Source organism: Pyrus communis, chromosome 5 (assembly GCF_963583255.1).
Source record: "Pyrus communis chromosome 5, drPyrComm1.1, whole genome shotgun sequence".
NCBI lineage: Eukaryota > Viridiplantae > Streptophyta > Magnoliopsida > Rosales > Rosaceae > Pyrus > Pyrus communis.
This window is the reverse complement of record NC_084807.1, coordinates 23,811,217-23,839,187: the sequence shown is the minus strand read 5'-3', so window position 1 is coordinate 23,839,187 and position 27,971 is coordinate 23,811,217. Positions and strand designations below refer to the sequence as shown.

The following is a 27,971-nucleotide window of genomic DNA, read 5'->3' as shown; positions in this document are numbered from 1 at the left end:
TCACATGAGACGGATCCGCAACATAATGTCGAAGCATAGCCACGTGAAAAACGTTATGTACTTTAGCCAGCTCAGAAGGCAACTCCAGCTTGTAAGCCACCTTACCAACTCGCTCAGTGATCATGTACGATCCGATATACCTGGGACTCAACTTACCTTTCTTTCCAAACCGTTAAAATGCGAGAAATGCGAGAAATCGCTGGAAAAGGTAGGCGAATCGAATTGTGAGTTAAGTGGAAAAATGGTGAAGATGGTAGAGAAAAAGGACGATCTGCACATGGAGCTCAAGATGGTGGAATTAGTCACAAGAAAGGGGTAGATAGGGAAAATGGGGTTGGGCTTATTGCAAAAGACAGTAAGGAAAAGGAAAAAAACAACAGAAATATAAGGGCCATTTTGGTATCCTATTTGAATTTTTTTTATCATTTCTCAAAACATTTCTTAAGAACATTTCTTGAAAACAATTTTTTTTTAAAACTCAAGAACTTGATTGGTCTTATGACTTAAATTAGATAAAGAGATCTAAAAAGAAGGGGTCGCAGGAGAGGGAGAAAAAGGAGAGAGGAGGAAAGAAAGTAAGAGATGATTGAAGGAAAGAGAGAAGAGAGAGGATCGGACGAGATAGAGAGGAAGAAAAGTGAGAAAAAGAACCGAGAGAATGAAGAGAGCGGATCGGAAGAGAGACGAAAAAAGTAAAAAAAAAAAATAGGAGAGAAAAAGAAGAAAGAGAGAGATTTGGAGTGAGAGGGGGGGGAGAGAGAAAAGAAATGAGTGATTTTAAGTTTAAAAACTCTAAAAACTTACTTTTTATATTTTTAGATAATAGACTATATTTTTTATTTAGTCTTGAGTTCAATTTTTGAAAATAGTCTTACCAAACAAGTTTTTAAGGCTTACAACTTGAAAATTGTTTTTGAGTTTAAAAAGTTGGATTCAAGTAGAATACCAAACAAACCCTAAGAGTCTCACCGATCCTAACCATAGCAAGGCCAGCGGCAACGCATAAAATCTAAACTGAAAACTGAAACTTACAGTAGGTGAGAATGTCTCTCATTGGAGGGGAGAAGTGCTCTCACTGGAGGAGAGAACTTTCAAAATACCAGTTTTGGTTGGGAACTCAACTCAAGTAGGAATCACAAAACTAACCACGAAATTAATAATATTGTAAGACAATTTAACAAATCTGTTCATTTTGCGGCTGATTACAAATAATGTTACAATTACCATATATTTGTATAACATCCACGAAAATAATATCTTTAATTGAGATGAAGTTTATACATTACTAGTCGTATCATGTATTACAAAAATATGGTATATAATTGTTGCATGACTAACAGATTTGTTAATTATTGAAGAAGATTATATATATAATAAATATTTATATTTATATTTTATATTTTTTTATATTTTATATAATTTTATATTAATTATATATATATTATATTTATTTAAAATTAAAATTTTGAATTTATTAAATAACTTATTAATTAAATAACTTATTTTTTTTACGTGGTGTTTCTTTCTTGGTTCAGGGCTCCACTGCGTAGGACCGGCGATGGTGGCTGGGGCTGCGGCGGCTGCTTACGGAGCTCACCATGTGGCTCATGGTCATGGAGCTCATTATTCAGCACATGGGGTGCAGCACCATGGAAAGCACCACGGGAAATTTGGGAAGCATAGTGGAGGAGGCAAGTTTAAGATGGGCAAATTTGGCAAGCATGTTGTCGGAAGCAAGTTCAAGAAGTGGAAGCAATCATCCCTCTCCTCAAACATTTGCACAACACAAATATATATTTACTGAGTTTTTTAGACTTCTAATTAGAGGTGCATCCGGTTTTATTCATTCGTTTTTCCAAATAAAAAACCGAACCAGAAAATTGATATCAGTTTGATTCCATTTTTTTTTTTTTCGATTCGGTTCATTTTCCATGTCCTTATCCCATGTAAAAAATGTAAAACCCGAAACAAAAATAAATAATTTACACAGAGCTTGCAAATGGATGGTAAGGAGAAAGAAACAATGGCATGAAAGCATGTCAGGTGTGACGACCACATTTAATGTGATGCATGCTTTCACCAAATCCACCAAATTAAGAAATCTGGACATTTGAAATTTGATCCAACGGTTACAAATATAAACCTCCTTTGAAAGTTATAATAACTTTAGTCATTTGATCAAATTTCAAGGATCCGAATTCTTTGATTTGATGGATTTTGTGAAAATGATTCAAAGATGATCGCTTTCCGTGCATGAGGACCATGAATTCGTCCTCCAACGTGATCTGGGTGAGGAGTCAATAGTGAGGATTAAGAACGAGGATCGGCGGACCAACCGAGGAAGTATCTCAAGTGAGGACTGATCGAGGAGAGAAAGTGTCAAGGCCTTGGGTTAGGATTACCTGTTAAGCGTGTGAAACGAGGGTCGTTGGGTCTTTGGATGTGTACTTTAAAAAAAATTAGACTTTGGGGTTATGCAACGGACCTTATTTGAAAACTCGTGAAGCGACATCAAACGATAATTTAGTTCGATTCGGTTCGGTTTTCAAATTCTTAAAACTGAAACTGAACTAATATATCTCGGTTCATCAAATGACACGTGGATGCGTGGAGTAGATTTTTGCCGCGTGGATTCAGGTGGTTGATTCTTAGGCACTAAGGAAGGTGAGCAGGGACCGCGTACCATTAATGTAGCAAAAACGTAAACTACATAAATTTGTACAACCCAATCCATTTCCTCTGTATCTCAGATTTTGTTTCTTCATCTTCATTTGCTCTCTGATCTTTTGGTTTTCAACTGACCAAAAAAATGGGTGGTGGGAATTACAAGCATCACGACGACGAAGCAGACAGGGGGCTTTTTAGCCACCTTGCACACGGAGGAGGTTCGTATCCACCTCAGCACGGGCACCCACCGCAGCAGGGCGGCTACCCTCCTCAAGGGTACCCGCCCCATCAGGGTGGCTACCCTCCGCAAGGGTATCCGCCCCAGCAGGGTGGCTACCCTCCGCAGCAGGGGTATCCTCCTCAAGGTTACCCACCTCAACAGGGGTACCCACCGGCTGGGCATCCTCAGCCTGGCCATCACGGCTCATCTGGTAATTATCAATATCGTGCCCAATCTCTATTTGTATTGGGGATGCATTTTTATGTGCATTGATGGATTAATCGGTGAAATTCTGGTGGAATTTAAGTTTTGGGTCTGATTTACTTTCCTCGCTGAATACATATTTTGGAAAGATGTATAATACATGATTTTGTTACCTTAAAAAGATGATTATGCATGTTCTGTTAATTTTTAATTTAATATGTTATGATCTGCAAAAAATAAAAATAAAGGTTTAGATTACCCCATTTTTGTTTTCATTATACTATTATTGACGAGATGGGAAGAGTTCGAAACTCTGACATTGACTTACGAGCGGCAGAGTTTTGAACCTGGAATGCATGGGTAGAAACCCAAACCCTATTTTTGTTTTCATTATATTACCGCATATGATCATAGATATTTATTTTCAAAGAATTTTTCTTCTTTATGGTGCGTTTGGACGAAGGACTTTAAATTTCTATGGAATTCAGGCTAAATTTGTTGAATGTCCTACAAAAATATGCAATACATTGAAGACTTTTAAATGACACCTTGAAATGTGTCATTTGAAAGTCATTTGTTTAGCATCTTTGAATGCATTAGTAGCTTTGTAGTGCTTAACTAGTTCATTGGCAGCGTTCTTATAGTGCATTTTATACAATCGGGTCTTAAGTTCCTGGAACTTCAAGGTCGGAATGATCTTAGTGCGTAAATATCCATCGGGTCATATGAAGTGCTCGTAGTCTGCCTTGTCTCCTCTCATGATTACTTAGGCCTTGTGATTATCGACTGATTAGGGCTTGGATTTAAAGTTTGCTTAGGTTGTGCTTTTCTCTCTACTCTCAAAGTTTTGTAGTTCAATTAGTGCTTCTGATAGTGTTTAAAGTGCATAATAAAGCTTCTTTATATATCTTAATCTGTAAGTTTGATTCTGACTTGTGCTATTCTATCTCTTCAGGACACCATGGTGCAGGGGCGTTGCTGGCTGGTGGTGCGGTCGCTGCTGCAGCTGCTGTCGGTGCTCACCATCTCACTCAAGGTGGTCACCATGGCCAAGGTTCTCACGGTTCTCATGGTATTCTCCCTGGCAGTTACGGTGCTCACAATGTTGGTCACGGCTTTGCATCACATGGCGGGAAGCATGGGAAGCACGGCAAGCATAAGAAAGGCAAGTTCGGGAAGCATAAGAAAGGCAAGTTCGGCAAGCACGGTGGAGGCAAGTTCAAGAAATGGAAGTGATCCCTAACATACTGCAAAAAACTCAACCGAAATGCTGATCCCATAGATAAATAAATGAGCTGTCAATTACGCGATGTAGTTCGATGGAAGTCTGTTATGTGTTTAATTCTGCAGAATTAGAACCATCTGTTTTTTCTTGTGACTTTGATTCCATATATGTTGCCTCCTTGGCCATTTGACCCTCATTGGTAATATATCTGCTTGTAGAAATGTGTTTAATTCTGGTGTTTGTTTCTATCATGTTAGGGTTAACTTGAAACAGAGTGCTACTTTGAGATAAAAGAAGGGAGAACAACTGCTCTTCTTAATTCTTCGCTGTAAAATGAAGGCATGCATGTTTGGAATTGCTTCTGATATGGTTAGAAGCATTTTCAGATAACCAAAAGCAGTTTTTGGTGCTTTCTACAGAAGCATTTATATATTTTAGGTCCTCATTCAAAGAATCATCGTTGTAAAAATAATTATCCAAAATTCTAAAATGTTTTATCATCTAATGGTTATGCACGCTTATGAATTGAACGTACCGGGTCCAACAAACCTTTGCTATTTCTTTTCTTTTTATGTCGACATTGCCATTCCTTTGGGAGGCCGTACAATCAACATAACGAACCCAAAAATCCTGGACCGCTGGGCCTATACACACCCAAAAGCATCCCAGGAAAATAAAAACCGACCTGCTTTGGTGCTACTAGGTTACAGGCTAGTTTAAAAAGCACTTGTCCCGACCTCTGCAATGTCCGCATTGACGCCCATGCACCCTTACCAAAACCCCATCCTTAACCAGATGCCCCACTTCTCCGACCTAAAGTCCTCGATGCCATGCAACGCGTCGTCTCTAACGTCTCCTAGACCCTTTCCGTCCTCAAAATCCTCGAGCTAGTCGACGTCTCCTGGACTCTTTATGGCCACGAGCTGGTTGCCACCACCCTCTGGAACAACCCTAATTCCCAATTTATAGAAGGAAAAAAAATCCTTCCTCTAATTTTTTTTTTTTTTTAATAAAAATTTGAATGTCGGTTCGATCCGGATTTCTACTATCAACTAGACATTTACTCATCGGACAATGCTAAAGAGACTAAATTTTGTAAACCATATAACATGGTTATTGATGATTAGATTATTACTAAAGTATTGATTAACGTGTTTATTTCTTATTGGTGATACATCATATTATTTGCAAATTTGGTTAAAATTTGAGTCTATCATTACTCTTACTCCTCTAATTTGATGAACAAGATATGATGCTATTTAATTTCAACAATTTGAAGTGGTTTCGTGGCGGCTCTCTGTCTGGTGAATTTGGATTTGATTTTATCTTGATTTCGGGGTGTGGGATTACGGGTGGATGCTTGATTTTTGGCGAGGGGAAGCATAGTGTTTGCATGTTTGTTCAGGTGAGGAGAGAGGTCAACTGTGCAAAGGAGGCGTACTAGGTTAAACTTGAAGGATTGACGAATGGAGATTTAACATTAAAACGAATTCGTAAGTTGACGTACGATATTGCAATGCTCAAAAGAGACTTTATTATACGACCTAAAGTTGAGGTGGTAAAATATAATTTATTTAAATATAAAATAAAAACTAAAATGATTATTAAGGCACCCCTTAGCATTTGAGCTTGAATTTGAAAATTTTATTTGAAGCCAAATTTTTCCCCTTTTCCTTTGCATAACTTTGCATAATTAAATATAAAGCAAATAACCAGAAACATGATTAGCAAGTAGCACGCCACTTATAATGGTGAAGAACATAATAAGACGGCCTCAACGTGAATGAATATCAAGTATCAACATCAATTTCCTTCCATTATCTCCATCCCTATGTCCATATATTATTGCAAATCAAAGCAACTGCTAGTGATGAATCCAGGATTTGAATCTTGAGTGGTCCTAGTGTTAAAGATTCAAGTTTTTAAATAGAAATAGAAAGCGAAGCACGCAAAAATAAAAAAAATAAAAGTTTATTCACTGAGGCATTTTGTCGAACACCTGATAAGTGACATTGAGAGAATTTGTCAAGTGTTATCCATGCAACATGTTAAGATAGACTTAGCAGGTATTACATCAAACACTTGATAGGTACAAAAGAACATGCACAAAATGTTCGGAGTGTCCTCAAAATACCCACATATATATTTTCTGAACTCTGGTGGTTCAAGGATCACCTAAGTCCCAGTGTGCATCTACCTCTCACAACTGCCATCCTTATCAGTTGCTCATCACTAGAATCATTAATCAATATCAATATAAACATTGTTTCATGATTGAAGGGGTGTGTTATCCATCTCTTTTTACTTCTCACACACATTTTGTTAATTTCTATCTATTAATCTTCTTTAATTCATCTGATCCGACAGCCGAAAATTAGAAGGGTGTGTAAGAAATAAATAGAGATGTGTGGATATCACATCTTTTTTTAGTCTAATTAATATTACGTGATAGTGAGATTGTTACGCTAAAAAATTTCTGGACTAAAGATCGTTAAATTAGAGAAGCGTATGTATTATAAAATTCTAAAGATTGTCATAAAGCAAAGGGGTGTGTGTGTTTGAAGCAACCGAATGAATGTCAATGGATGTCGTTAATCAAAATTGTCATCAACGGATATTAAAGTATAAGCAAATGAAGGCGCTGATCAAGCCCAAAGTTGGACCCATCACATCGTGATTGACGGCTGGATATGGCCCAGTTCACATATTGCCCGATCGGCTTGGTTGGCTGCTGGACAAAAACAGGAACTTAATTTCTTTTCTTTTTTTCTTTGCGAGCAAATCAAGGCTTTCTCATCATAAGAATCTACTAAATTAAAGCACACCAAGGTCTTCTCTCTACGAAGTACCCTCTGATTTATGACCTTCTATGAAGTACTCTCTGATTTATGACCTCCCACTACTTCTGTTTAGCTTCATTTATGTACGAATAATTTGTCAATAGGGTAAATATGTGTCGGTGTTTCAGTTACATTCTGAAAGTTTTGCAAGTTTCACAATCTCTTTCGATTGTGTATGAACATCAAGGTCAATTATGCAAATACATAACATCTCACTCTTGATAAGATATTCCATAGAACTATCTGATTAGAAAATTTTTAACACTCAATGAGATGCTCATAAAATCGGATGAGACCGTAATACAAAGCAATCTGATGTGAAATAAAGACCGTGCTTTTGTCTGCCGGGGACATGTAAAAGAGTTGGTTACCTGAATTATAGCCTTTTGTTTTCGTTTAATGATAGGTTAGGTCAAAGCTAAAGTAAGAACAAGTAATCCTTTCACTGTTTTAATCAACAAAATATTAGGCTAAAAACGAAAAGGGGGTGCATTGGATCTTGTAAAACAAGGTATGGGCATGACAATAGTTTGTTTATAATTTGAGGGGCAGGCTTTGTCTAACTCAAACTGTTCAAACACGAGGGTGATTATTCTGAACAAGTGAAAATATAACCATAATGTCTATTAATATATACTAGTGCAAAATATTATCTTGTCGTACAACCCATTATGTTTGGTTTTACCGTGATCTATGTATCGTCATACGACCATTGACAAATCCACATTCCTCCCGACTAGACAATTCTTCTCCTCTGTAGCATAAGATATTTATGCTGCTAGTTTAAGAATTTTAATCATTAATCAGGTTTTATTGTTTGTTGAATATGACAGTGTATGACATCGGGGTGGGCAAACGGGTATAAGAACTGCGAGTCGGGGCGAGTAATCAAGGTACGTCCTGGTTCCAATTTTTTATCAAGAGAAACAGGGCGGGGCGAGCCGGTTCCAGATGTATAGAAAAACGGGTACCCGGACCGGCCCATTTGTAATTGTAAATTTGTAATGGACGAACGAGATTGATGAGTACAATATCATCCAATCTTAACCGTCGGTTTTTACCCAAGGTCTCAATCAAACCCAACTCTCTCTTGCGTGTCCTCCCTTCCATCCACTCTCCGTCTTTGACAATCATCTTCTCCACCACAAAGAAGATCACCGCCGTCGTGAATCTGGCGACCACGACAACGACCTATCTTCTTGTTTGTCCTCCTCCCAGTCTCCCTCCTACCCGAGTCCCACAGTACCGACACTCATCTCATATTTCCTACTTATCTCTATCTCCCTCAACGATATCATCGAAAACCCAAGGTCCCAGACCATTGATCCATCGTCATCCCATCATCGCCGCAGCGACGACAACCACCCTATCACTAACATCGAGATATCTGGTTCAGGCGTTATCTCCTCCTCGACAGCACTATCTAGAACTCGTTCTCGTCTCGCTCTAACTCTTCAATCAAAATCGAAATTCATCACCATCTTATCTTCTTCCAAATTGAAATCAAGATTGTCGAACTCTACAGTCCCAAGTAAAGAGGACGGAGACCATGCCCTCGAGATTGTCAAACACCACAATCGCCAGCACCATGCGAATCGAAATCGACCACCATGCCTTCTATTCTTAATCTTCCACCATTTGGGTTTTCATTAATCTGCAGGTATGGTAGGAAACCTGAGATGGGGTTTTTTTTTTCTTTTTTTATGAATTTGTTGTGGAGTTTATACTTTAGAGCATCTGGTGGTGTTTGACAATCTCGTGCCATCATCGATCGGAGTCGAGAGACAGAGACCTTGATTTGGGACTGGGAAAGATGGGCAAGAGAGACGGGGACCTGTGGACCCAACCCGTAACAGCCAGTTTCAAATGAGCCAAGTACCGTCCAATTCCTAACTTACAAATTCTATTACCTGGCTCGACCCGCCCCGTTACTATTTAAACAAGTATGGTCCGGTTCCTGTAAATTTGGACTCGGCCCTCGCCCACCCCTAGTATGACACTAATTTACAGTCCGACGACATAAATATGACAAAAAAAAATACTATCTACTCTATTTAAATCGTCATAACAGAAGAATATGCATGCAACCCGAACACCAAAATAATTTATAAATAAATCGTATAATAATATGTAAACTAATTAAAGCACAAAATAATACATTATCGACTTGAAATATTGTTTAACTTTCCAACTACATGTAAGTTTTGTGTTCATTTACCAACAAACATGTAGTGGAAAATGTTAAGGAGGAAGGAGGAAGGAGGAGGAGAGTGAGAGAGACGCAGAGAAATCGTGTGGGTCCAAGAAAATCAAAACTGAGGATAGGAAGGTACGCAAAAAATTCAAACCTTCACGTTGAAGCAAAAAACACAACTCCGTGGATATTTGACTAGGAATATTTATGGCACAATGGTAGGCACATATCATGTCTTTAACTAATCAGATTTCGAAAATTAAATTTACTTTGATATAAAACGGTGAACATCACCATCATTTTAAAATGGTTTGAATCTAAAGTTATAAATAAAGCTTTGTACGATAAAAGTAAGCTGGTAAATGGGTCGTGTTTGTCGAATTCATACTTTTTTTGTATCATACACATTATCTTAATGAGTCGTGTCACATCAAATTCGTTATATTAATAGGTTTTTATTAATTGATCCAATAGCAACCCGATTTATTAATAAGTCGTGTTATCCAGTTTGATTAACAGGTTATGTAAGACATTATCATGCATAATGATTTGAAAAAGATACCTTATAAGGTTCGTTACGAGTGACCCACCCAACTCGTTAACGAAATCAATAACAAAAGACCCAACAACGACATGAATTGTTAAGAATTAAGTTGAAACTTGTTATTGTCATAATTATTTCGTGTTGAATTATCTAATCGTGTCTGTGAGGTCTAAACAATAGGATGAAAATTTTCTTCCTGTCAAACAGTACATTTACTGAACTAGAGTTGAAAAGAAATATTAATTTAATTTGCTACAACTGTAACCAACCACTGTACAGCTTTACGCGGGGCCCAATCATGTTCTGCTTAGTGTTGCTTTTGATAAAACAACTGTAAATCCCGTAATTTGTCAAGTGGTTAGGAACCAAGTCTTTTAGCTTTGACTGACTTAACCTAATACAGCCACTAAACAAATCCCTTAATCACAAGTAAACAAACCACCACAGAATCCAGAAGAATAAACAGAAGTCGACAGCAAACTAAAAGCTTTCCTTATTACTTCTTAGAATCTTACATCCCAAGAGGAGAGATGATATTACAAACCAGAGATTAAATTACCCTAATCCAGATTTAAACTTTGGATTTGGAACAAATTAATTAACCCAAAATTATTACATCACAGAGAGAAGACATTCTTCCTAGTAATTTATCTTCTTCCTTGACCTAAAAGCTAACTCCCACAGAAGCAGCGGCAGCAGCAGCTGCCTTCCCAAAAAAAACCCTGGATATCTTTCTTATTGCTCCAAAATCTAATCTCACATTCTTGAATCTCCTTAATTAAATAAAAAAAACACATAATATCTTCTTCTGCATGAAACCCTAATCAGAAAACCCTAATTTCTATATAATCTTCTTGCTTTTTTGCCTTCTTTGCCCTTTGGATTTGAAACTAAATCAGTAGGTCCACTCCTGAGGGAGGCGCACTTCGTGATTTACTGGCCCCTCTGCCGCTGTCCTTAGTCCAAGCCTTTGCTGAGTCAACAGCGCGTTTCTTCTTACCGCCAGTGCCTCTGCAGAATCCAATTGCAGAGATTATTAGGAACCAACATAAACAGAGTAACAGATCTGAAACACAAGGGTTTCCAGAAGTAGAAAGTTTGAACTATGAACTTTAATTACCATGGTCTGGAGCCAAACCGGTGGTGAAACGCGGCGGAGCGTGGCGGTTCATGTCTTCGAAACTCAGGTTCAGAGCCTGAACAACCTTGGCCGGCATTAGAACAGTTGGACAACCTAAATGGTAACAAAATCAAACAGAACATGTTAAATAAAAATGACCCAAAGTGTTAATATTCAGAAAACGGGCCCTAGTGGTCGAAATTCGAAAACACAAATGTACCTGCTTTCTTGCGAGGTTCAGGAAGGGAAGGGTTGGTGTATCTGCGAGGCAAGAAAACGCCGGTGCCAGCACATTCCCTCTTGATATTAGAACCGTTGGGCAAAACGGGACGCACGGCGGCGTTATTGTGGCGCTGTGGTTGCTGACTTTGTTGTTGGTGGGGGTGTTGGTGATGGTGGTGGTGGTGGTGGTTGTGTTGGACTTGAAGCGGCGGCCATGTCGATTGGGAAAAATTAACACCATGCTCGCATCTCTCGTACCCAACAATGTTTCTTCCTCTGTTTTGGATCTGCTGCTGGTGGTTGTGGTGGGGGTGGTGCTGAGCTGGTTGATGTGGCTGAGGTGACCATGGAAGATGATTTACTTGCTTGTCCTGCCTCACATGGTGAAACTGCAAAACACCGAAAACACCCCTTGTCAGGTCACAACACTAGCACATCAAAAAGCAGGTTTGCTCGAAATGAAATGGGTTTTAGGACTTTTACCTGAGTGAAGCTATGGTTCGAGCAGAGCCCGGGGCCTGAGTGTCGGGGAGGACTGGGGATCCGAGGTGGGCCCAGAAGTCCACCGCGGCCGTGGTTGCCGCCGAACTCGGTTGCTCCGCCGAGGCTGTTGGTCATTTTTAACCGCGCAACCTGCCCGGCTGCCGCGTATATCAGCTCCCACATGTCGTTCTGAGCTCCAAACGGCGTCGTCGGTGGTGAAGGCACCTGGGAAGACGGGCCCGTCGGGCTTCCGTTGCTGGACCAGCTCCCGATTCCGCTCAGAGTCGACTGGGGAGACCCGGACATGACCCACTGAGTCAACACAGTAAAACTCGGTCAGTATTTCAGAAACCCAAAATTTTAAACAGGAAGAGGAACAGTTAAACTGTAAAAATCTGATTATGTGAATCTGAAATCTTTACCTCGGACTTCTCTTTGGGAAAGGCGGCGGGGACGGATAGCTTCTGGGTCTGGTGAGCAGGCTGCAGCGAGGACTGTGCGAGGCGGCGGGTAAGCCCGGCGAGGAAGTCCTCCTCGTCGCTGCTGCAGCTGCCTCCCTCGGTCTCGGTGGAGCTCACCACGGACTCGACAGGGGAGTTCAGAGCAGAGTTGGAGTCGGACGAGTCGAACTCGTAGGGGAACTCGGTGGGGAAGCTGACGCGGGATTCGACGCAGTTTCGGCGGAAGCTGTGGTCTTTGTTGCTGTCGTCCATATTGTTCTCGAGCACGAGGTCGTCCGTGAGGAAGTGGGAGGGGAGATGGAACTCGGGATCGTCCTGGTAGTGAGTCATAGGGACAGGAGAGCCAAAACGGTGCGTATAAATGGACGAGGGTAGAGAGAGAAAGAGGTAGAGAGAGAGGATGCGTTGAGATGAGAGTGAGGGAGTGTTGCTGGTTGGGGAAGATTTAATAATGAGGGCAAGTTTTTTGGGGTTCGCTGGGTTTGCTTTGCAGGCTGGAAGGGACCGGGACCCACCAGAAACACAAAGGGGTAGAGAGAGAAACTAGAGAGAGATAGTAAAGGGAACGGGATTGGCACTTTAGGACGATGTGGATGACAAGCGGCCTTTTATTAAGGTTTCAGGGTCTATTTGAGACAATTCAAAAAATTATTTACTGAAAAATAAAAATTCAAAACATAAAAAAAGAATATAATTTGAAACTATGAACGTTGAGAGAGGGAGGAGAGCGGAGCAGGCTGGGACTGTGCAAAACACCTTGTGAAGTGGCCTGGAGACATTTTTCCTTCTATTCAAACCTTTGTTCTAAAATGCCTGCCTAGATCCCCGTCCAGCCCTAAGCGGTTGATTATCGTCCCGATTAATATCTAGATATTTAAAAATTAAGAAATGACATCTAGACCTGCTAAGGCACCCGTCAGGCCTACCCGGACATGTCTAAGCAACCACCTAGGTTGCTACTCACTTAGACAAAAAATAGATAACTTTCATTTTGCATTTGATTTTTTTCAATAAATTGTAAGAGACTTGTTGAATACTTAAATGAATATACCTTAAATGTTTGTTCCCTATAGTTTCATTATATTCCAATACTTCATAACATATATGTTATTCTATTTTGTAGTTTATGATGAAATTATATATATTTTAAGTATAAACAGACACTTATTTACACGAAGCCGCCTAGGCGCTAAGCTCCAGTCTGCCGCCCGACTAGCGCTTAGCGTCTTTTAGAACCTTGATTCAAACTCACGCATGTAGATGGTGATCTTCACGTTTTCCTTTTTTTTTTTCTTTTTTTTTTCTTTTTTTCTTTTTTGCACCATTGTTTTTTGTTTAAATTCGTTACTTTTTCGTAATTTAATTGATCTAGTTACTAGAGAAACAACAAAAAGAAAAAAGGATTATTTTTCCTTAGAGTGATGTTATTTACGCCATATTTACTAAGAGGTGATTGTTGATTTTCTCTCTAAACTTGTAAGGAGCTGCCCATTTTATTCATGAACTTGAATTTTAGCTAATTACTCTCATGTACCTTTATAATTGGTCAATTTTTCTCTAAAGTACTATCTTGGTCATGTGCACATCACATGATAATTGTTTGAGGTCAAAAAGATTATTTTATATGTAATATGATCTACATTTTTTTTTTCTTCTTTTCTTCCGCTAGTTCACTCCGTACATTTTGTTTGAATGTTACTTCTAACATGGACGACTATGAATTTTCTCGATGATCTTGTTTTCAGCAGCATGCTAAAATTTTGCATTAGCTTTCCTTGTAACTTGATTCACATGACCGTCTCGGTGTGATTTTCTCTGTGAGAAATCACAAACTTATATAACGGTTGGAATGAAGGAGAGTCTGCAGAGTTTTGTGGGTGTCCTTTACCTACTTATGTTTCCATGCATTCCCACCGTCTCTAGATTCTTATTCTTTGCAAGTAAGCGGATGGGTTTTCAAAACAGGGCACAATTGGCAATTGTCTTGTTTCTTTCCGTCACTTTCTGTCACTCTGCCGACTTCCAGTCGCCACCATTCTTTTGATTGTTAATTTGTTTGCCCACTTGACTCAAGTATATTATTGGTTTTTTAATTAATTGGGTCGAACTTTGCTTTGGATTTACACTTTGTTTTAATGTCAAATCAAGACATGCGAATGACGGAAAGAAAAACAAAATGGAACAACAAAGGTGGCAAGAGTGCATATGCAACATTTAATTGGATCATCTTTTTACGTAATTCTATTGATTCAATTAGTACTAATTATTGCACATTATTTTTTTACTATTTTTGTGATGATTGCCATTAGCTATAGCCATTATGAATGTGACCTTTCTACAATTGGATAAGTTAAAATTAGCTTCATTGCGTAGGTTAACAAAGCTTTTTATCTTCAAGGGTTTACTTGTTCCCTAGTATATTTAATATGATATCATGTATCTAACACTAGAAATTGTGTTTATAGGACAGTGTAAATGATGGGGTTTGTTTGGTTTGAAGAATGAAACTTTGGTGCTCATTGGTTATATTAGGAACACAATTCTCGTACTTACATCTTGAAAATAAAATTGTCATGCTTATACTAGGAATGAAATTCTTGTACTCAGGTCTGGGAAATAAAACTCATGCGATTATATTAGGAATGAAACTCTCGTACTTTTACACACACACACACACACACACACACACACATATATATATATATATATATATATATATATTACATTCTTGCTTATATTAAGAACGAAACTTACGTGCTCATGTTAGGAAAGAAACTCTCGTGTCAATATTAGGAACGAAACTCGTATGCTCATGTTAGGCATGAAACTCTCATGTTTATATAAGAACGAAACTCTCGTGCTCATGTTAGAAATGAAACGCTCGTGTCTATATTAGAAACGAAACAAGCGTGCTCATATTAGGAACAAAACTCTCGTTATATGAGGAATGAAACTCTCGTGTTTATATTAGGAACGAAACTCTCATATTTATAATAGGAACAAAACTCTCGCGCTCATATTAGGAATAAAACTCTCGTCCTTATATTAGGAACGAAACTCTCATGCTCATGTTAGCAATGAAATTCCCTTACTTATATTAGGAACGCAACTCTCGTGTTCCTGCAGAAATGACACTCTCGTTCTTATAATAGGAACACAACTCTCGTGCTCCTGTCAAGAGCGAAACTCTCATGCTTATATCAAGAACAAAAGTCTCGTTCTCATAATAGAAACGCAACTCTCGTATTCTTTTTAAAAATAAAGCTCTCGCGCTTATATTATAAACAAAACTCTTGTACTTATATTAAAAACCAAACTCTCCTGCTCACGCCTAAGAAATAAAAATAGAAGAGTCTCGCAGACCAGGACACTGCTATTTAATCATACTTCTGTGTTTGGGTCACCAACTAGCAGAAATCAAATTTGTTAAATTTTCAAATCAAACTCTTTGCACCAAATGCATTAAATTGGCACTTGATGTATGTTGGGAAAAAGAACTTGAGAACAGTCGCCAATAATCTGAATCCTCCGTGCATACTATTCCACGTGCTTTTAGTATTCGATCTAGATTATCTTCCGTCTTATTTTTCATTCCCCTTGCTCTTATTTTATTTGAACGCTTGAGATCAAGCAACATTATCACCTTTTATGTTAAGAGAAAAAAGAAAAAAAAGAAATTAAAAAAGAAAAGAGGAGAGAGAATCTAACTTCCTTAATATTTGGTTGCGATTGAAAAACAATGCAAATTTTACTCAAAATATACATGTTGAATTAGATCCATGAACGAGGACCGTTAATGTCAATTTCAGAGCAAGACACTTGCCACCTTTGCATGGCTGCCTGGAGAGATGGCAAGCCGCAAAACCATATATAAATTTCATAGGTCATGCAAATGTCTTCTCATATTTTCAACTGCCCAGTTGCCAATTCTTCGAGAAATGACACCGATGATTGGTGATCACCTACGCAAACTAGCTAATCCCAAGCTTAAATTCAAAAACGAAGGCCATAAAGATTTCAAAATTCCTTGCAATCTAGGAAAAAAAGTTGCAGAATTCAATAGGCTGTTTGGTTATGATAATTCTCGTATTGAGTGAAAACGTGTGAAATTTGGTGATATATAGATAGTGGTGGATTCAGGATTCTAATATAGGATGATCTTAATATAAAAGCTCCAAATAAATTACATGAAAATACAATTGAAAAATTAACCAATAAACTATCAATTTTCCATTCATAGTCTTTGTACAAACAACATTACAAATTACAAAGACTAAATTTGTCTATGATATCAATTATCAATTTAAAATATAACAAATCAACAAAAACTATAATCTCTTATGAATTTAAACTTTTCATCCGACACCCATAATATTTTAAACATTTTATATGATTAATTTGGAATAGATTAGAAAATTTAAATTAAAAAATTAGGGGATTAAGTGGTGGTGTAGACTGGGGTTAAAGGAAAAAGGATTTGAAATTAGGGTTATCCAATTGGAGAAAGTTGCAAAATGGGAATGAGTGGAGATCTCGGGCAAGATAAAGATGATAGACTCTCTTTATTTATTTTTTAATTAAAAATGGTCCGCCTCGCGTGGCTTAATAAGAAGATTTTTTTTAGTTGTTTTGTCTTAAATGGTTTAACTCAAAACGAAGTCGTTAATTATTCTGCAGCAGCCGGTCCGCTGCTACACTCATCTCCTTCACCACATGCCCAAAGTTTAATGGTCTTCAAAGTTCTTCACAGCCATTTATCCGGGTTTCCGGTGGTCATGGGACCCTTAGGACCCTAAATGCATCCATACATGGATCTCATGCTTTTGTAAGTGAGGTCAGATCCCCTTGTTGAGTGGAAACGTGTGGATTCAGTTGCATAATTAATGATCCGATATTATATTACGACCACAAAATTTAAAGATATTCAAGACCATTATCTAATTAAGACAATTCTCATATAAAATGAAGATGTGTGAAATTTGGTGAATCACAACGTAAGTAATCACAATAAAATAAATCTCATACTTTTATAAAAGGTTTGAGGCAGACACACTATGCAAGTTTTTCTTATGAGTTTACAACCCGATAAAAATACCCTTCAATGTTTATCCACACTAATTACGCAATGGGGTGTGATATTCACACACTTCATTTTACTTTTCATACACCTTTATAATTTTTGGCTGTTCAATCAAATAAACTAAAGAATATCAAATCAAATTACAGAAATTAACAAAGAGTGCTTGAAAAGTAAAAAAAATATGTAAATATCACATCCCTTGTACAATTTACCATTCTGTCCAAGTATCTGTTGACAGCAAGTCCTACTTTGTTGTCGTCAATCGTTAATTAAAGTAACGGACATAATCATTAATTAGTCTTCCATCTGCATGATTTGTTATTATTATTTTTTTTCTTTCCCTTGCCTGAATTCTGTTCAATATCTATGCATTGCCCAGTATGTTTTTGCTGGCATGCCGAGATTCAAGGTTTAATCCTTTGTATATAGAGTGCGGCTGATCTCACATTTGCTTTTTGCACGTCCAACACCAATCAATCAAATGGGATACATTTTCAAACTATAGTTCTACTTCCATTTAACGATTTCGAATCCATCATGAACGAATTCGATGCATTAGGGTTTACTAATATGTTTTTTGGTTTTCTATTTTTGACACACAATAGTGTTAGTCAGTGGTTAAGCCAGTATATAATCGTTGGTTGCCCTTAACTCTAACAACTTATAAAACCCCATGTATACTTTTGTGTTTTATTTTTGACCTCTATAAATGGTTGAGAGTTACAACATTCTCCTCTATTTATTCTATTTTCTTCTAACACTAGAAATTGTGTTTATAGGATAATGTAAATGATGGGGTTTGTTTGGTTCGAAGAACGAAACTCTCATGCTCATGCACATGCTCATGCTCATACTAGGAATAAAACTCTCATGGTTATATTAGAAACACAACTTTCATACTCATGTTCGAGAAATAAACCTGCCGTGATTATGTTAAGAATGAAAATCTCGTACTCGGGTCTTGGAAATAAATCTTTCCTACTTATATTAGAAATGAAACTCTCATACTTATATATATACATACATATATATATATACATACATACATATATATGTATATATATATATATATATATATTACATTCTTCCTTATAGTAAGAACAAAACTCGAGTGTTCATGTTAGGAATAAGGTTATAAAAGACGTTAGAAGCTAGTCAAGCGGCGATTGGGGCCTAGCGCCCAGGCGGCTAAGTGGGGTCTAGGCGGGCGCCTAAGCGGATTTAATTAAATCTATTATATTTCGTGTAAATAAATGTATGTTTATGCTTAAAATATATATGATTTCATCATAAACTATAAAATAGAATGACATATCTATTATGAGCTATTGGAACATAATGAAAATGTGGGAACAAGCATATAATGTGTGTTCATTTAAGTAGTCAACAAGTCTCTTACAATTTATTGAAAAAAATAAAATGCAACATGAAAGTTATCTATTTTCTATCTAAGTGAGTCACAACTTAGGCGGGTGCCTAGGCGGTCTAGACGGGCGCCCTCAGTAGGTTTATGAGCCATTTCTTAATTTTCAAACGTCTAGGCATTAATCGGGGCAGTGGCCAGCCGCCTAGCTCCTAGGTGGGGATTTTTAGAACATTGGTTAGGAATGAAACTCTCGTGTCTACATTAGAAACAAAACTCGCATGCTCATGTTAGGAATGAAACTCTCGTGTTTGTATAGGAAAGAAACTCTCGTGCTCATGTTAGAAATGAAACTCTCGTGTCTATATTAGGAATGAAACTCTCATGTTTGTATAGGAACAAAAACTCTTGTGCTCATGTTAGAAATGAGACTCTCGTGTCTATATTAGGAACGAAACTCTTGTGCTCATATTAGGAATGAAATTCTTGTGCTCATGTTAGAAATGAAACTCTCGTCCTTGTATTAGAAACGAAACTCTCGTGCTCATGTTAGCAATGAAACTCTCGTGCTTATATTAGGAACACAACTTTCGCGTTCCTGTCAGGAATGAAACTCTCCTTCTTATATTAGGAATGTAACTCTCGTGTTCTTGTCGAGAACAAAACTCTCGTGCTTATATCAGGAACGAAACTTTCGTACTCATGTTAAAAATGAAACTCTCGTTCTTATATTAAAAACACAACTCTCGTGTTCCTTTTAAAAGTAAAACTATCACGCTTATATTAGAAACAAAACTCTCGTACTTATATTAAAAACAAAACTCTCCGGCTCACGCCTAAGAAATAAAAATAGAAGAGTCTCGCACCACTATTTGAAAAGCTGAGAAATAGTGACCAGGACAATGCTATTTTATCATACTTCCGTATTTCGGTCACCAATTAACAGAAATCAATTTTGTTAAATTTTCAAATAAAACTCTTTGCACTAAATGCATTAAATTGGCACTTGATATATGTTCGGAAAAAAGAACTTGAGAAGAGTCGTCAATGATTTGAATCCTCTGTGCATACTATTCCACGTGCTTTTAGTATTCGATCTAGATTCTTTCCCGTCTTATTGATCACTCTCTTTCCTTTTATTCTATTTGAACGCTCGAGATCAAGCAATATTATCACCTTTTCTGTTAAAAAAAATGAAATTGAGAGAGAATGGAGGAGAGAAAATCTAACTCTGTCAATATTTGGCGGCGATTGAAAAGCAATGCGAATTGTACTCAAAATATACATGTTGAATTAGATACATGAACGAGGACCGTTACTGTCAATTTCAGAGCAAGACACTTGCCACCTTTGCATGACTGCCTGGAGAGATGGCAAGCCGCAAAACCATATATAAATTATTCTGCAATAATTAGGAATTCAAAACGAAGCTGTTATGGCTAAGTCTTTTAAAAACATAATAGTCTTCTTCTAATTCGTTAATTATTTTGCAGCAACCGGTCTGCCGTTGCACTCTTCTGCTTCATCAAATGCCCAAACTTTAATGGTCTTCGGAGTTCTTCACAGCCATTTATTCGAGTTTCCAGTGGTCATGGGACCCTAGGACCCTTAATGCATCCATATAAGAATCTCATGCTTTTGTAATTGAGGTCGGATCCCATGTTGAGTGGAAGCGTGTGGAGTCAGTTGCATAATTAATGTTCCAATATTATATTACGACCACAAAGTTTAACGATATTCAATAGAATTGTTTAATTGAGACAATTCTCATATCAAATGAAAATGCGTGAAATTTGGTAAATCACAACATGAGTAATCACAATAAAATAATTCTCATACATTTATAAAAGGTTTCAAGCAGACACCCTATGCAAGTTTTTCTTATGAGTTTACGGCCTGACAAAAATATCCTGCAATGTTTATCCACACTAATTGTGCAATGGGGTGTTATATTCACACACCACATTTTACTTTTCATACATCCTAAATTAAAGAAAATCAAATGACAAAAATTAATAAGGAATGCTTGAAAAGTAAAAATAAGTGTGTAAATAAAACATCCCTTATGCAATTTACCATTCTGTCCAATCATCTGTTGACAGCAATACATTCTAATTGTCCTTTGGCTGGTACTGGTGATTTAATTAGTCCCACTTTGTTGTCGTCAACCGTTGATTAAAGTAGCAGACATAATCATTAACTAGTCTTCCATCTTCATGATTTATTATTATTCTTTTGTTTCATTCCCTTGCCTGAATCCTGATCAAGATCTATGCATTGCCCAGTATGTTTTTGCTGGCATGCCGAGATTAAAGGTTTAATCCATTGTGTAGAGTGCGGCTGATCTCACATTTGCTTTTTGCACGTCCAACACCAGTCAATCATATGGGATACATTTTCAAACTAAGGTTCTACTTCCATTTAACGATTTCAAATCTATCATGAACGAAGTCGACGCATTAGGGTTTATCAATATGTTTTTTGGTTTTCTATTTTCCAACACACGATAGCGTTAGTCAATGGTTGAGCCAGTATAGAGTCGTTGGTTGCTCTTAATTTCAACAACTTATAAAACCCCATATATATTTGTTTATGTTTTGTATTTGACCCCTATAAATAGTTAAAACGTATAACCTCCTCTTCCTACTTATTATATTTTCTTCTATCATATTTGTCTCATTTTTCTCTCGCATGTGTAGGACTCTATCTGTGCGCACACCATGTGCTCGATGAAATACCTCAGTTGGCAAGCTTGTAAAGTCTTTAATATTACTCAATAGTATCATACATCATCTCTTGAGAAGCTTCTACAAATAATAAGGGTTGTCGACATATGTTGGCAGAAATTAACAAGTGCTTACTAGGTGCTCAGCGAAATGGCCCAATGCATTTTTTTGGTTGATATTATGATCTTATTATTTGAAAATTCTGACTCTGCTATAAGTGTGTTAAACTATTAGTAGTTAGGGTGGGAAGGGATCAAATCTTGCCTATGACGGGTTCATATAATTTCATCTCTTTATTTTTCTTTATTTTTCTTATACCCTAGACATGTCAAGAATGAAAAAGACAAAAAAGAGAAATTAGACAAACCTGTTTTGTGTAAGTTTTTCTCTGTTTGAACTCTACTGCTGGTTAAGTAAAACGATACCCTAAATGAATGACACCAGTATTTACCTCAAAGAACAGAGATCCCGTGAGTTGTCCGGTGACAAAATCGCAACCCACATCGGCAGGGAGGGACCCAGGTAAATATAATATATAAAAACACAATCTGAATCTCGTGACATGGCACAAATAATAACAAACGGAACCCACCTACGTCTCCGTCTATTCCCAAAGTTTTACCCCACGCACAGTCGCCGTTACGGCGGCGTTTCGCAATCGAACAGCCAACGCGGTTATCACGACGTCTGTTTTCTCGATGGACAAAGAATAAATAAAGGATCGCCGGACCCCAATCCCAACTCTCAACTGGATTTGATAAATTTCCCGCCATATTTTTCCTAAAAGGGTAAAATTGGGAAAACAGGTGTTTCTCTAATTTTTGAAAAATAAAAATAAAAAGAAAAAGGGAGGAGGAGTGGTGGGCAGTGGGGACAGTTATTACCTGCCAAAAGGGGAACCACAGATTGCTGCTTCGTTGGTCAAAATCGCGGGAACGCTTTTTGGAAAATTAAACTCCTTTTTTCTAACGGAAAAAAAAAGGGAGATTATTTGATTTCTGATATTTTTGGACATTAGCCTAAAAATAGAGGATAATTCGTCTAAATATCGAAATTTATTTGGGCAGTATTGTCTTTTCGCAAGAGGTCTACGTCAATGAACTGCCATAGGCGTTGAGTTGGAACCTAGGTGGTGATTTCGGACGTGGGATAAGATGAGGCCCACCCTCGCTAATACATCGTGAAAGCCAGGAAGTAGCATATGACTTGTTTAAAAGTGTTAATAAAATAATTGAAATAAAATGTTTTTAGGTTTTAAAAGAATTTGAAGTGCTTCATGCAATATTTTCATAAAAAACGCTTTGAGTTATGTTAAAAGTACGTCTAAACGAATTCATGTACAAACAAAAAATGATTTTTGTATTCTTAATTTTACACTGCTCCGTTTGTTCATATTTCTTAATTTTGTTTTAATTTATTTAATCCAATAGTTACAAACTAAGAGGAGGGAAGTGCGTGTAGGAGATATAAAAGTGCATAGATCATTTACTTGAGGTTAGGAACAACTTGTTGTGTTCAATACTTAGATTAATTATTCGACGCTTATTTCACAGTGAGCTAGAAAAGAGTGTCTGCTTAAATAGATATCGTAACATTGCTATAAAAAATTTAAATTAGAGAAATGATATAATTCTTGAGGTCTACATAATATAATTCTTGAAGGTGATTCATTTTAGATCGTTACAGCGCTTTAAAGGAACACCGCGAATAGGTCTGTCATTGGGCACATTGTGGAAGATTCTAAGACTATGATATTTGGGATCACTAGAGCTACAGCTACCCTTGCGCATCGCCAAGCAAGTGAGGTTGCTCACTATCTTACTCGTTATGCCTTATTCTCCCTGTGCGTGTATGCTTGGTTCGAGACCTATATGTGTTGGTAGACTTTATCTCTATTAGAAATGTGATACAAATGTAATATAAAAAATGTAGTAAATGTAGCATTACTCGTAATAAAGAAAAAAGAAAATGCTCGTGCCAGCTCAGCAAGGTGTTCCCGCCAATATTTTCGAATAACCCGCCTGGAGATTCAACTGAAGCGTCCCCTTCAAACGTGAAAGAAAGAGACATGGAAATTTAATATTCGAATGGTTTTATTGTAACTGCAAATATTTTGTTTGTCGTCGTTGTGGGTGTTCGATGGTGCCTAGTACTCTGTGTCCGTGTTGTTCTCGTCCTTCGAAGTTTGAACTTAACGGCCAGATTTCTCTTCCAAATTCCATTTTCCCGCTAAATCCAAAACCCTAGTTCTGCATTTTTTTTGTTTTTAATTTGGATTGGACGGACAGATTATTTAGTGGTCAACTTCAGTTTGGCAAAGTTGGCAACCAACTCCACACAAACGATGACTAATTAGTCAGCCTAAGTTCTTTGTTTGGCAATGTCATTAGCATCATGATAGATTCGTTCGTTTCGGTTAATCATTTCGATTTGTTTGACTTCATTGCTACATCACACTAATGCGATTGCATGCAAGTAGCATTAGATCACGGGTAGTGAACTCCGACTTCCAAGTCTGGAGAAATTCTCTCTTGTCACCAATTCAACATGTGATCTACAAGTGTTTATGGGACGAGCAGTTCACTTTTTACAAGTGGAAAATGTGTATTGGATGCCCGTGATGTAAGGGTGTAGTAGTTGCAAGAAAGTTTCTCTCTTGAATCAGAGCATCAGCCAAAGTTTTGAGGAATGTTGAGATCAACAAGAGATTGTGGTGAGACGTCAACGACATCTCTGATAGAAAAGGTTTTTCACATGCAAAATTTTTTGAGATTATTTCTTGTAAATTAGAATCAAAATTGCACGATAAGGGATAATATAGTCCAGTAAAAGTTCATTTGTTAAGTGTAAGAAATATACAAGCCTTACTGAAAAATGTGAAATATACAACATAAAAAACTTGACAAAATTGATTATAACACTAGAACAACAACATTATACTAATTAAAACAAGACATCCTTGTTCCTCCTATACATGATAACAAAACTCACATAAAATGTTGTTGAAACCTAATGATGTAGCACGAAGCAAAAGGATTACCATTGTAAATTCTTGAAGAAACAATAATTTGGAATACACCAGTTTTTTTAGAGTAATCCCAAAAGAGTTTTGATTAATTGATAATTGACAATTTACAATGATAACATCGAGAAATTTTTCCGAGTGACCGGCATTCTAGTTGACCTGGGGTTCCTATCCAATATGTAATTGACACCTGTAAATCTGGTTCTTTCAAATAAAAAAAATACCACATGTGTTATTTAAGTTAACTATGGTTTATCTTATTAATAAATGCATTTAACTTTCTGTCTTCTGATTGATTTAATGACTCATCATTCTCTTCTCCTTCATTTCTCCTCTCTCCCCTCTCTCTCAGACATATGAATTCGAAATGAAAAATACCCAGAACCCAAATCCAACTTATTTTGTCGGAAAGATGCAGATGGAAAGGTCTCAAAATTATGGATTAATTTTTTACATGTTTTAGTTTTTCCAAAGACAAAAATAACAAACATAAAATTCACGCCCATAGAAAAATTGATTTGTATGTGGTGTTTGTTGGATTTTGAATGCTAATAAACAATAAGATGAACCCGTAAAAGAATTGATTTGATGAGGAAAAGAAACGTGATAGTCCAATCGGCACACCATGCTCACTACGACGACAAGACACCGTCGTGGGCTAAAACAGATCTTCAGACATTGTGAATGATTTTCCGATAAGATCGATATATACTAGAATCAAACCCTCTGGATTATTTGTTTTGTGTAGAAATTTGATTACATTATATATATATATATATATATATATATATATATATATTGTGAGCTCATATTTTGCTGGGTGACTTTCCTTTCTCCAAATAAACTGATGTAACATCTCATATCGTCCAGGGGAGTGGATCCTCTATGTTTTATATGTATATTCTCATCTCTACCTAGCACAATGCCTTTTGAGAGCTCACTGGCTTTGGGTTCCATAGGAACTCCGAAGATAAGCGAGTTCGCGTGAGAGCAATCCCAGGATAGGTGACCCACTAGGAAGTTCTGCTCGCGTGAGTTCCTATAAACAAAATCGTGAGGGCGTGGTTGAGGCCCAAAACGGACAATATCATGCTACGGTGGAGTCGAGCTTGGGATGTGGTAGGGGCCCGGGCGGGGATGTGAGCCAATCCCTGGCTGGAAGTGTGCCAACGAGGACGTCGGGCCCCTAAGGGGGGTGGATTGTAACATCCCACATCGCCCAGGGGAGTGGATCTTCTATGCCTTATATGTATATTCTCATCTCTACCTAGCACGAGGCATTTTGGGAGCTCATTGGCTTCGGGTTTCGTAGGAACTCCGAAGTTAAGCGAGTTTGCGTGAGAGCAATCCTAGGATGGGTGACTCACGAAGAAGTTTTCGTGTGAGTTCCTAGGAACAAAACTGTGAGGGCATGGTCGGGGACCTAAAGTGGACAGTATCGTGTTACAGTGAAGTCGAGCCCGGGATGTGGTGGAGGTCCGGGCTGGGATGTGACAACTGAGGTTCTCCATGGTAGCCTAAGAAAAAGACAGTGAAGAGCCGACTAGATCAATAGGAGCCATTGGATCATGGTTCAAATTTAACAACTTAAATTTACTTCAGCATTTATTAATTTCAATTAACCATAGTTAAACCAAAAGCCATGTGATTTCATTTAAAAAGGACAAAGGGCAACTGTTGAAGTTTAATTCGTCTAGAACACCGCTGTCAATCTGTGTTGGAGTGACGGTCACCTGGAAAAATTTCTTAATAACATCAACGATTACAAGTCCGTTGGACAACTCAGAAGCTTAGGAAATTAAAACAACATTAATCATGCGAAAATCAAAAAGTTCGATTTTTATTACAGAAATTAAAACTACATTTTGGATGCTGAAACAACCTCGGATGGCTAAATCTCATTTATGTCACAGTTTGAACAGCGACATCGTTCTCTTTCCGAAAAGATATCATGGGCCCGAATCGAAGCTCGGACGCCAAATTTACAAATTCCCACATCGTCCTTTTATCTTTCGACGGTGGTCATTTCCTCTTCAATCCATTCAACCATTTGTTTTACATTTCCTAAAAATAATCTCCTTTCATAAAGAGTGAGAGATACATGGAATAATAGAATAGAACTCGGTAGGTCTTAAATGATGGGTACTAGAGGGAGATGGTGAAAGTTGGTGGTGTATATTATTAAGGGCACCTACCTCACAATTTGAGTAAATATCAAGCTTTCCTTAAAGTTTCAATTATGTATCTCCCTTCTCATTCCCGCACCCCACGCGTCATCTCTTCCTCTTCCCTGTCCATTTTAATAGGGTGGGGTTACCTTATGTAAAATTAATTTATTTCATTTTATTATATTGGTTGGCTTATAAATTCTAAAGTTTCCTTTTTGTGAAAGAGACCAAAGTTGGAGGGAAGATCAACCCTAGAGATTTGTTTACTCCTCCTCCCACATATAATTCTGATAGAAATTCCACATCCGATATTTATATACGAATAATTCTATTTCTAGTTACACTGAAATTTTTTAGAATAAAATCTCACACCTTATAATTTAGAGACACTGTCATATTTCAAAGTACTTAAAGTTATCTCTAACCAAGAGCTATATGTCACATTTAAGCTTAAATTTGACAAAATAAGTCTCCAACCAAAGGGCTAAGGAGATTCGTCACTTAATTGTTAGTATTACGATGTAGTGGTATTCTTCTTCACTTGTAAGTGAGAGGTCTTAAGTTTCAATTATTGCTAAAAGCAAATTTGAACCACATTATTACTAGGTCATTGTGAGGCTTAGCCTACTCCCACACCTTCTTAGTGTAGACAATATCGTTTGTTCAAAAAAAAAAAAAAAAAAGTTAAAGAGAATTATGTTAAGTTTGGTCCCTGGACATGCAACATGTTGCCCATTGCAGGCTAACTTTGGCTCGTTAAAAAAAATAAAATAAAATATGAAAGGACATTAATATAGACCTACATGATTAGAGATGAAAAATTATAACCCTAACGTAGTCTTTATCATTTTAAAAAAAGTTAAAATACAATGAGAGTCTACGTTTAGCCTCTCGTGACGGATGATGGCCAAAAAATCCCTCCTCCCCCTAGTTTATGCCTTTCTTCTGTTCATATATGTTTGTGGAAATGTATTTGGATTCCATCCGGATTCAAATTATAAGAATCAAAAAATAATTACACGATATATGATGAATGGCTAAAATACGATGATCCTTAAGATCTGTACAAAGTAAATTTCGGAGAGGATCCTCTCCCCATGGAAATGGTTGCACGGCATCATGGTGCGTAAGTGATGGTGACAAGTGACACTGTGACACCCCATTTTAGGTAGCCCAAATAATGCTGTCCTCCTTTATAGATTTTGTTCCCTAATTTTTCAAAATTCGAACAATCGAACTTACCTGCCGCCCTCTCTCTCTCTCTCTCTCTCTCTCTCGTGCATGCTACTGCTACGTTTTTCCCATTTGATTATATTCAAAGATTGTTAGAAATTGAAATTATGACGTAGAACTGGCCACCATTTCACTCAATCAAGACAGAGGAGGCATCACATGGGCAAACACACCTTGTTGCTCTTGGTCAAAGGCT

The 27,971-nt window shown here is 37.4% G+C and overlaps 2 protein-coding genes across 2 annotated transcripts; one reads left to right on the top strand and one right to left on the bottom strand.

Annotated features, from left to right (window-relative positions):
• The first annotated feature begins 2,692 nt into the window (after nucleotides 1-2,692).
• LOC137734757 (glycine-rich protein A3-like) lies at nucleotides 2,693-4,546 on the top strand. Its single transcript, XM_068474039.1, has 2 exons — nucleotides 2,693-3,098; nucleotides 4,047-4,546. The coding sequence occupies exons 1-2, from the start codon at nucleotides 2,810-2,812 to the stop codon at nucleotides 4,325-4,327; spliced, it is 570 nt and encodes a 189-aa protein (XP_068330140.1). The 5' UTR covers nucleotides 2,693-2,809; the 3' UTR covers nucleotides 4,328-4,546.
• Nucleotides 4,547-10,363: 5,817 nt separating this feature from the next.
• On the bottom strand, nucleotides 10,364-12,769 carry LOC137734948 (uncharacterized). The gene is made up of 5 exons (XM_068474288.1): nucleotides 12,142-12,769; nucleotides 11,720-12,031; nucleotides 11,235-11,625; nucleotides 11,015-11,128; nucleotides 10,364-10,905 (listed from the first exon to the last, which is right to left on the bottom strand). Exons 1-5 carry the CDS (start codon nucleotides 12,508-12,510, stop codon nucleotides 10,790-10,792), a joined length of 1,302 nt encoding a protein of 433 aa, XP_068330389.1. The 5' UTR covers nucleotides 12,511-12,769; the 3' UTR covers nucleotides 10,364-10,789.
• Nucleotides 12,770-27,971: the final 15,202 nt, after the last annotated feature.

Coding starts and splice junctions, on each gene's coding strand:
- LOC137734948 (XM_068474288.1), bottom strand. CDS start 12,510: ATGACTCACTACCAGGACGATCCCGAGTTCCATCTCCCCTCCCACTTC. Junction 12,032..12,141: donor TTCCCAAAGAGAAGTCCGAG/GTAAAGATTTCA, acceptor GTGTTGACTCAG/TGGGTCATGTCCGGGTCTCC. Junction 11,626..11,719: donor CGAACCATAGCTTCACTCAG/GTAAAAGTCCTA, acceptor GGTGTTTTGCAG/TTTCACCATGTGAGGCAGGA.
- LOC137734757 (XM_068474039.1), top strand. CDS start 2,810: ATGGGTGGTGGGAATTACAAGCATCACGACGACGAAGCAGACAGGGGG. Junction 3,099..4,046: donor TGGCCATCACGGCTCATCTG/GTAATTATCAAT, acceptor CTATCTCTTCAG/GACACCATGGTGCAGGGGCG.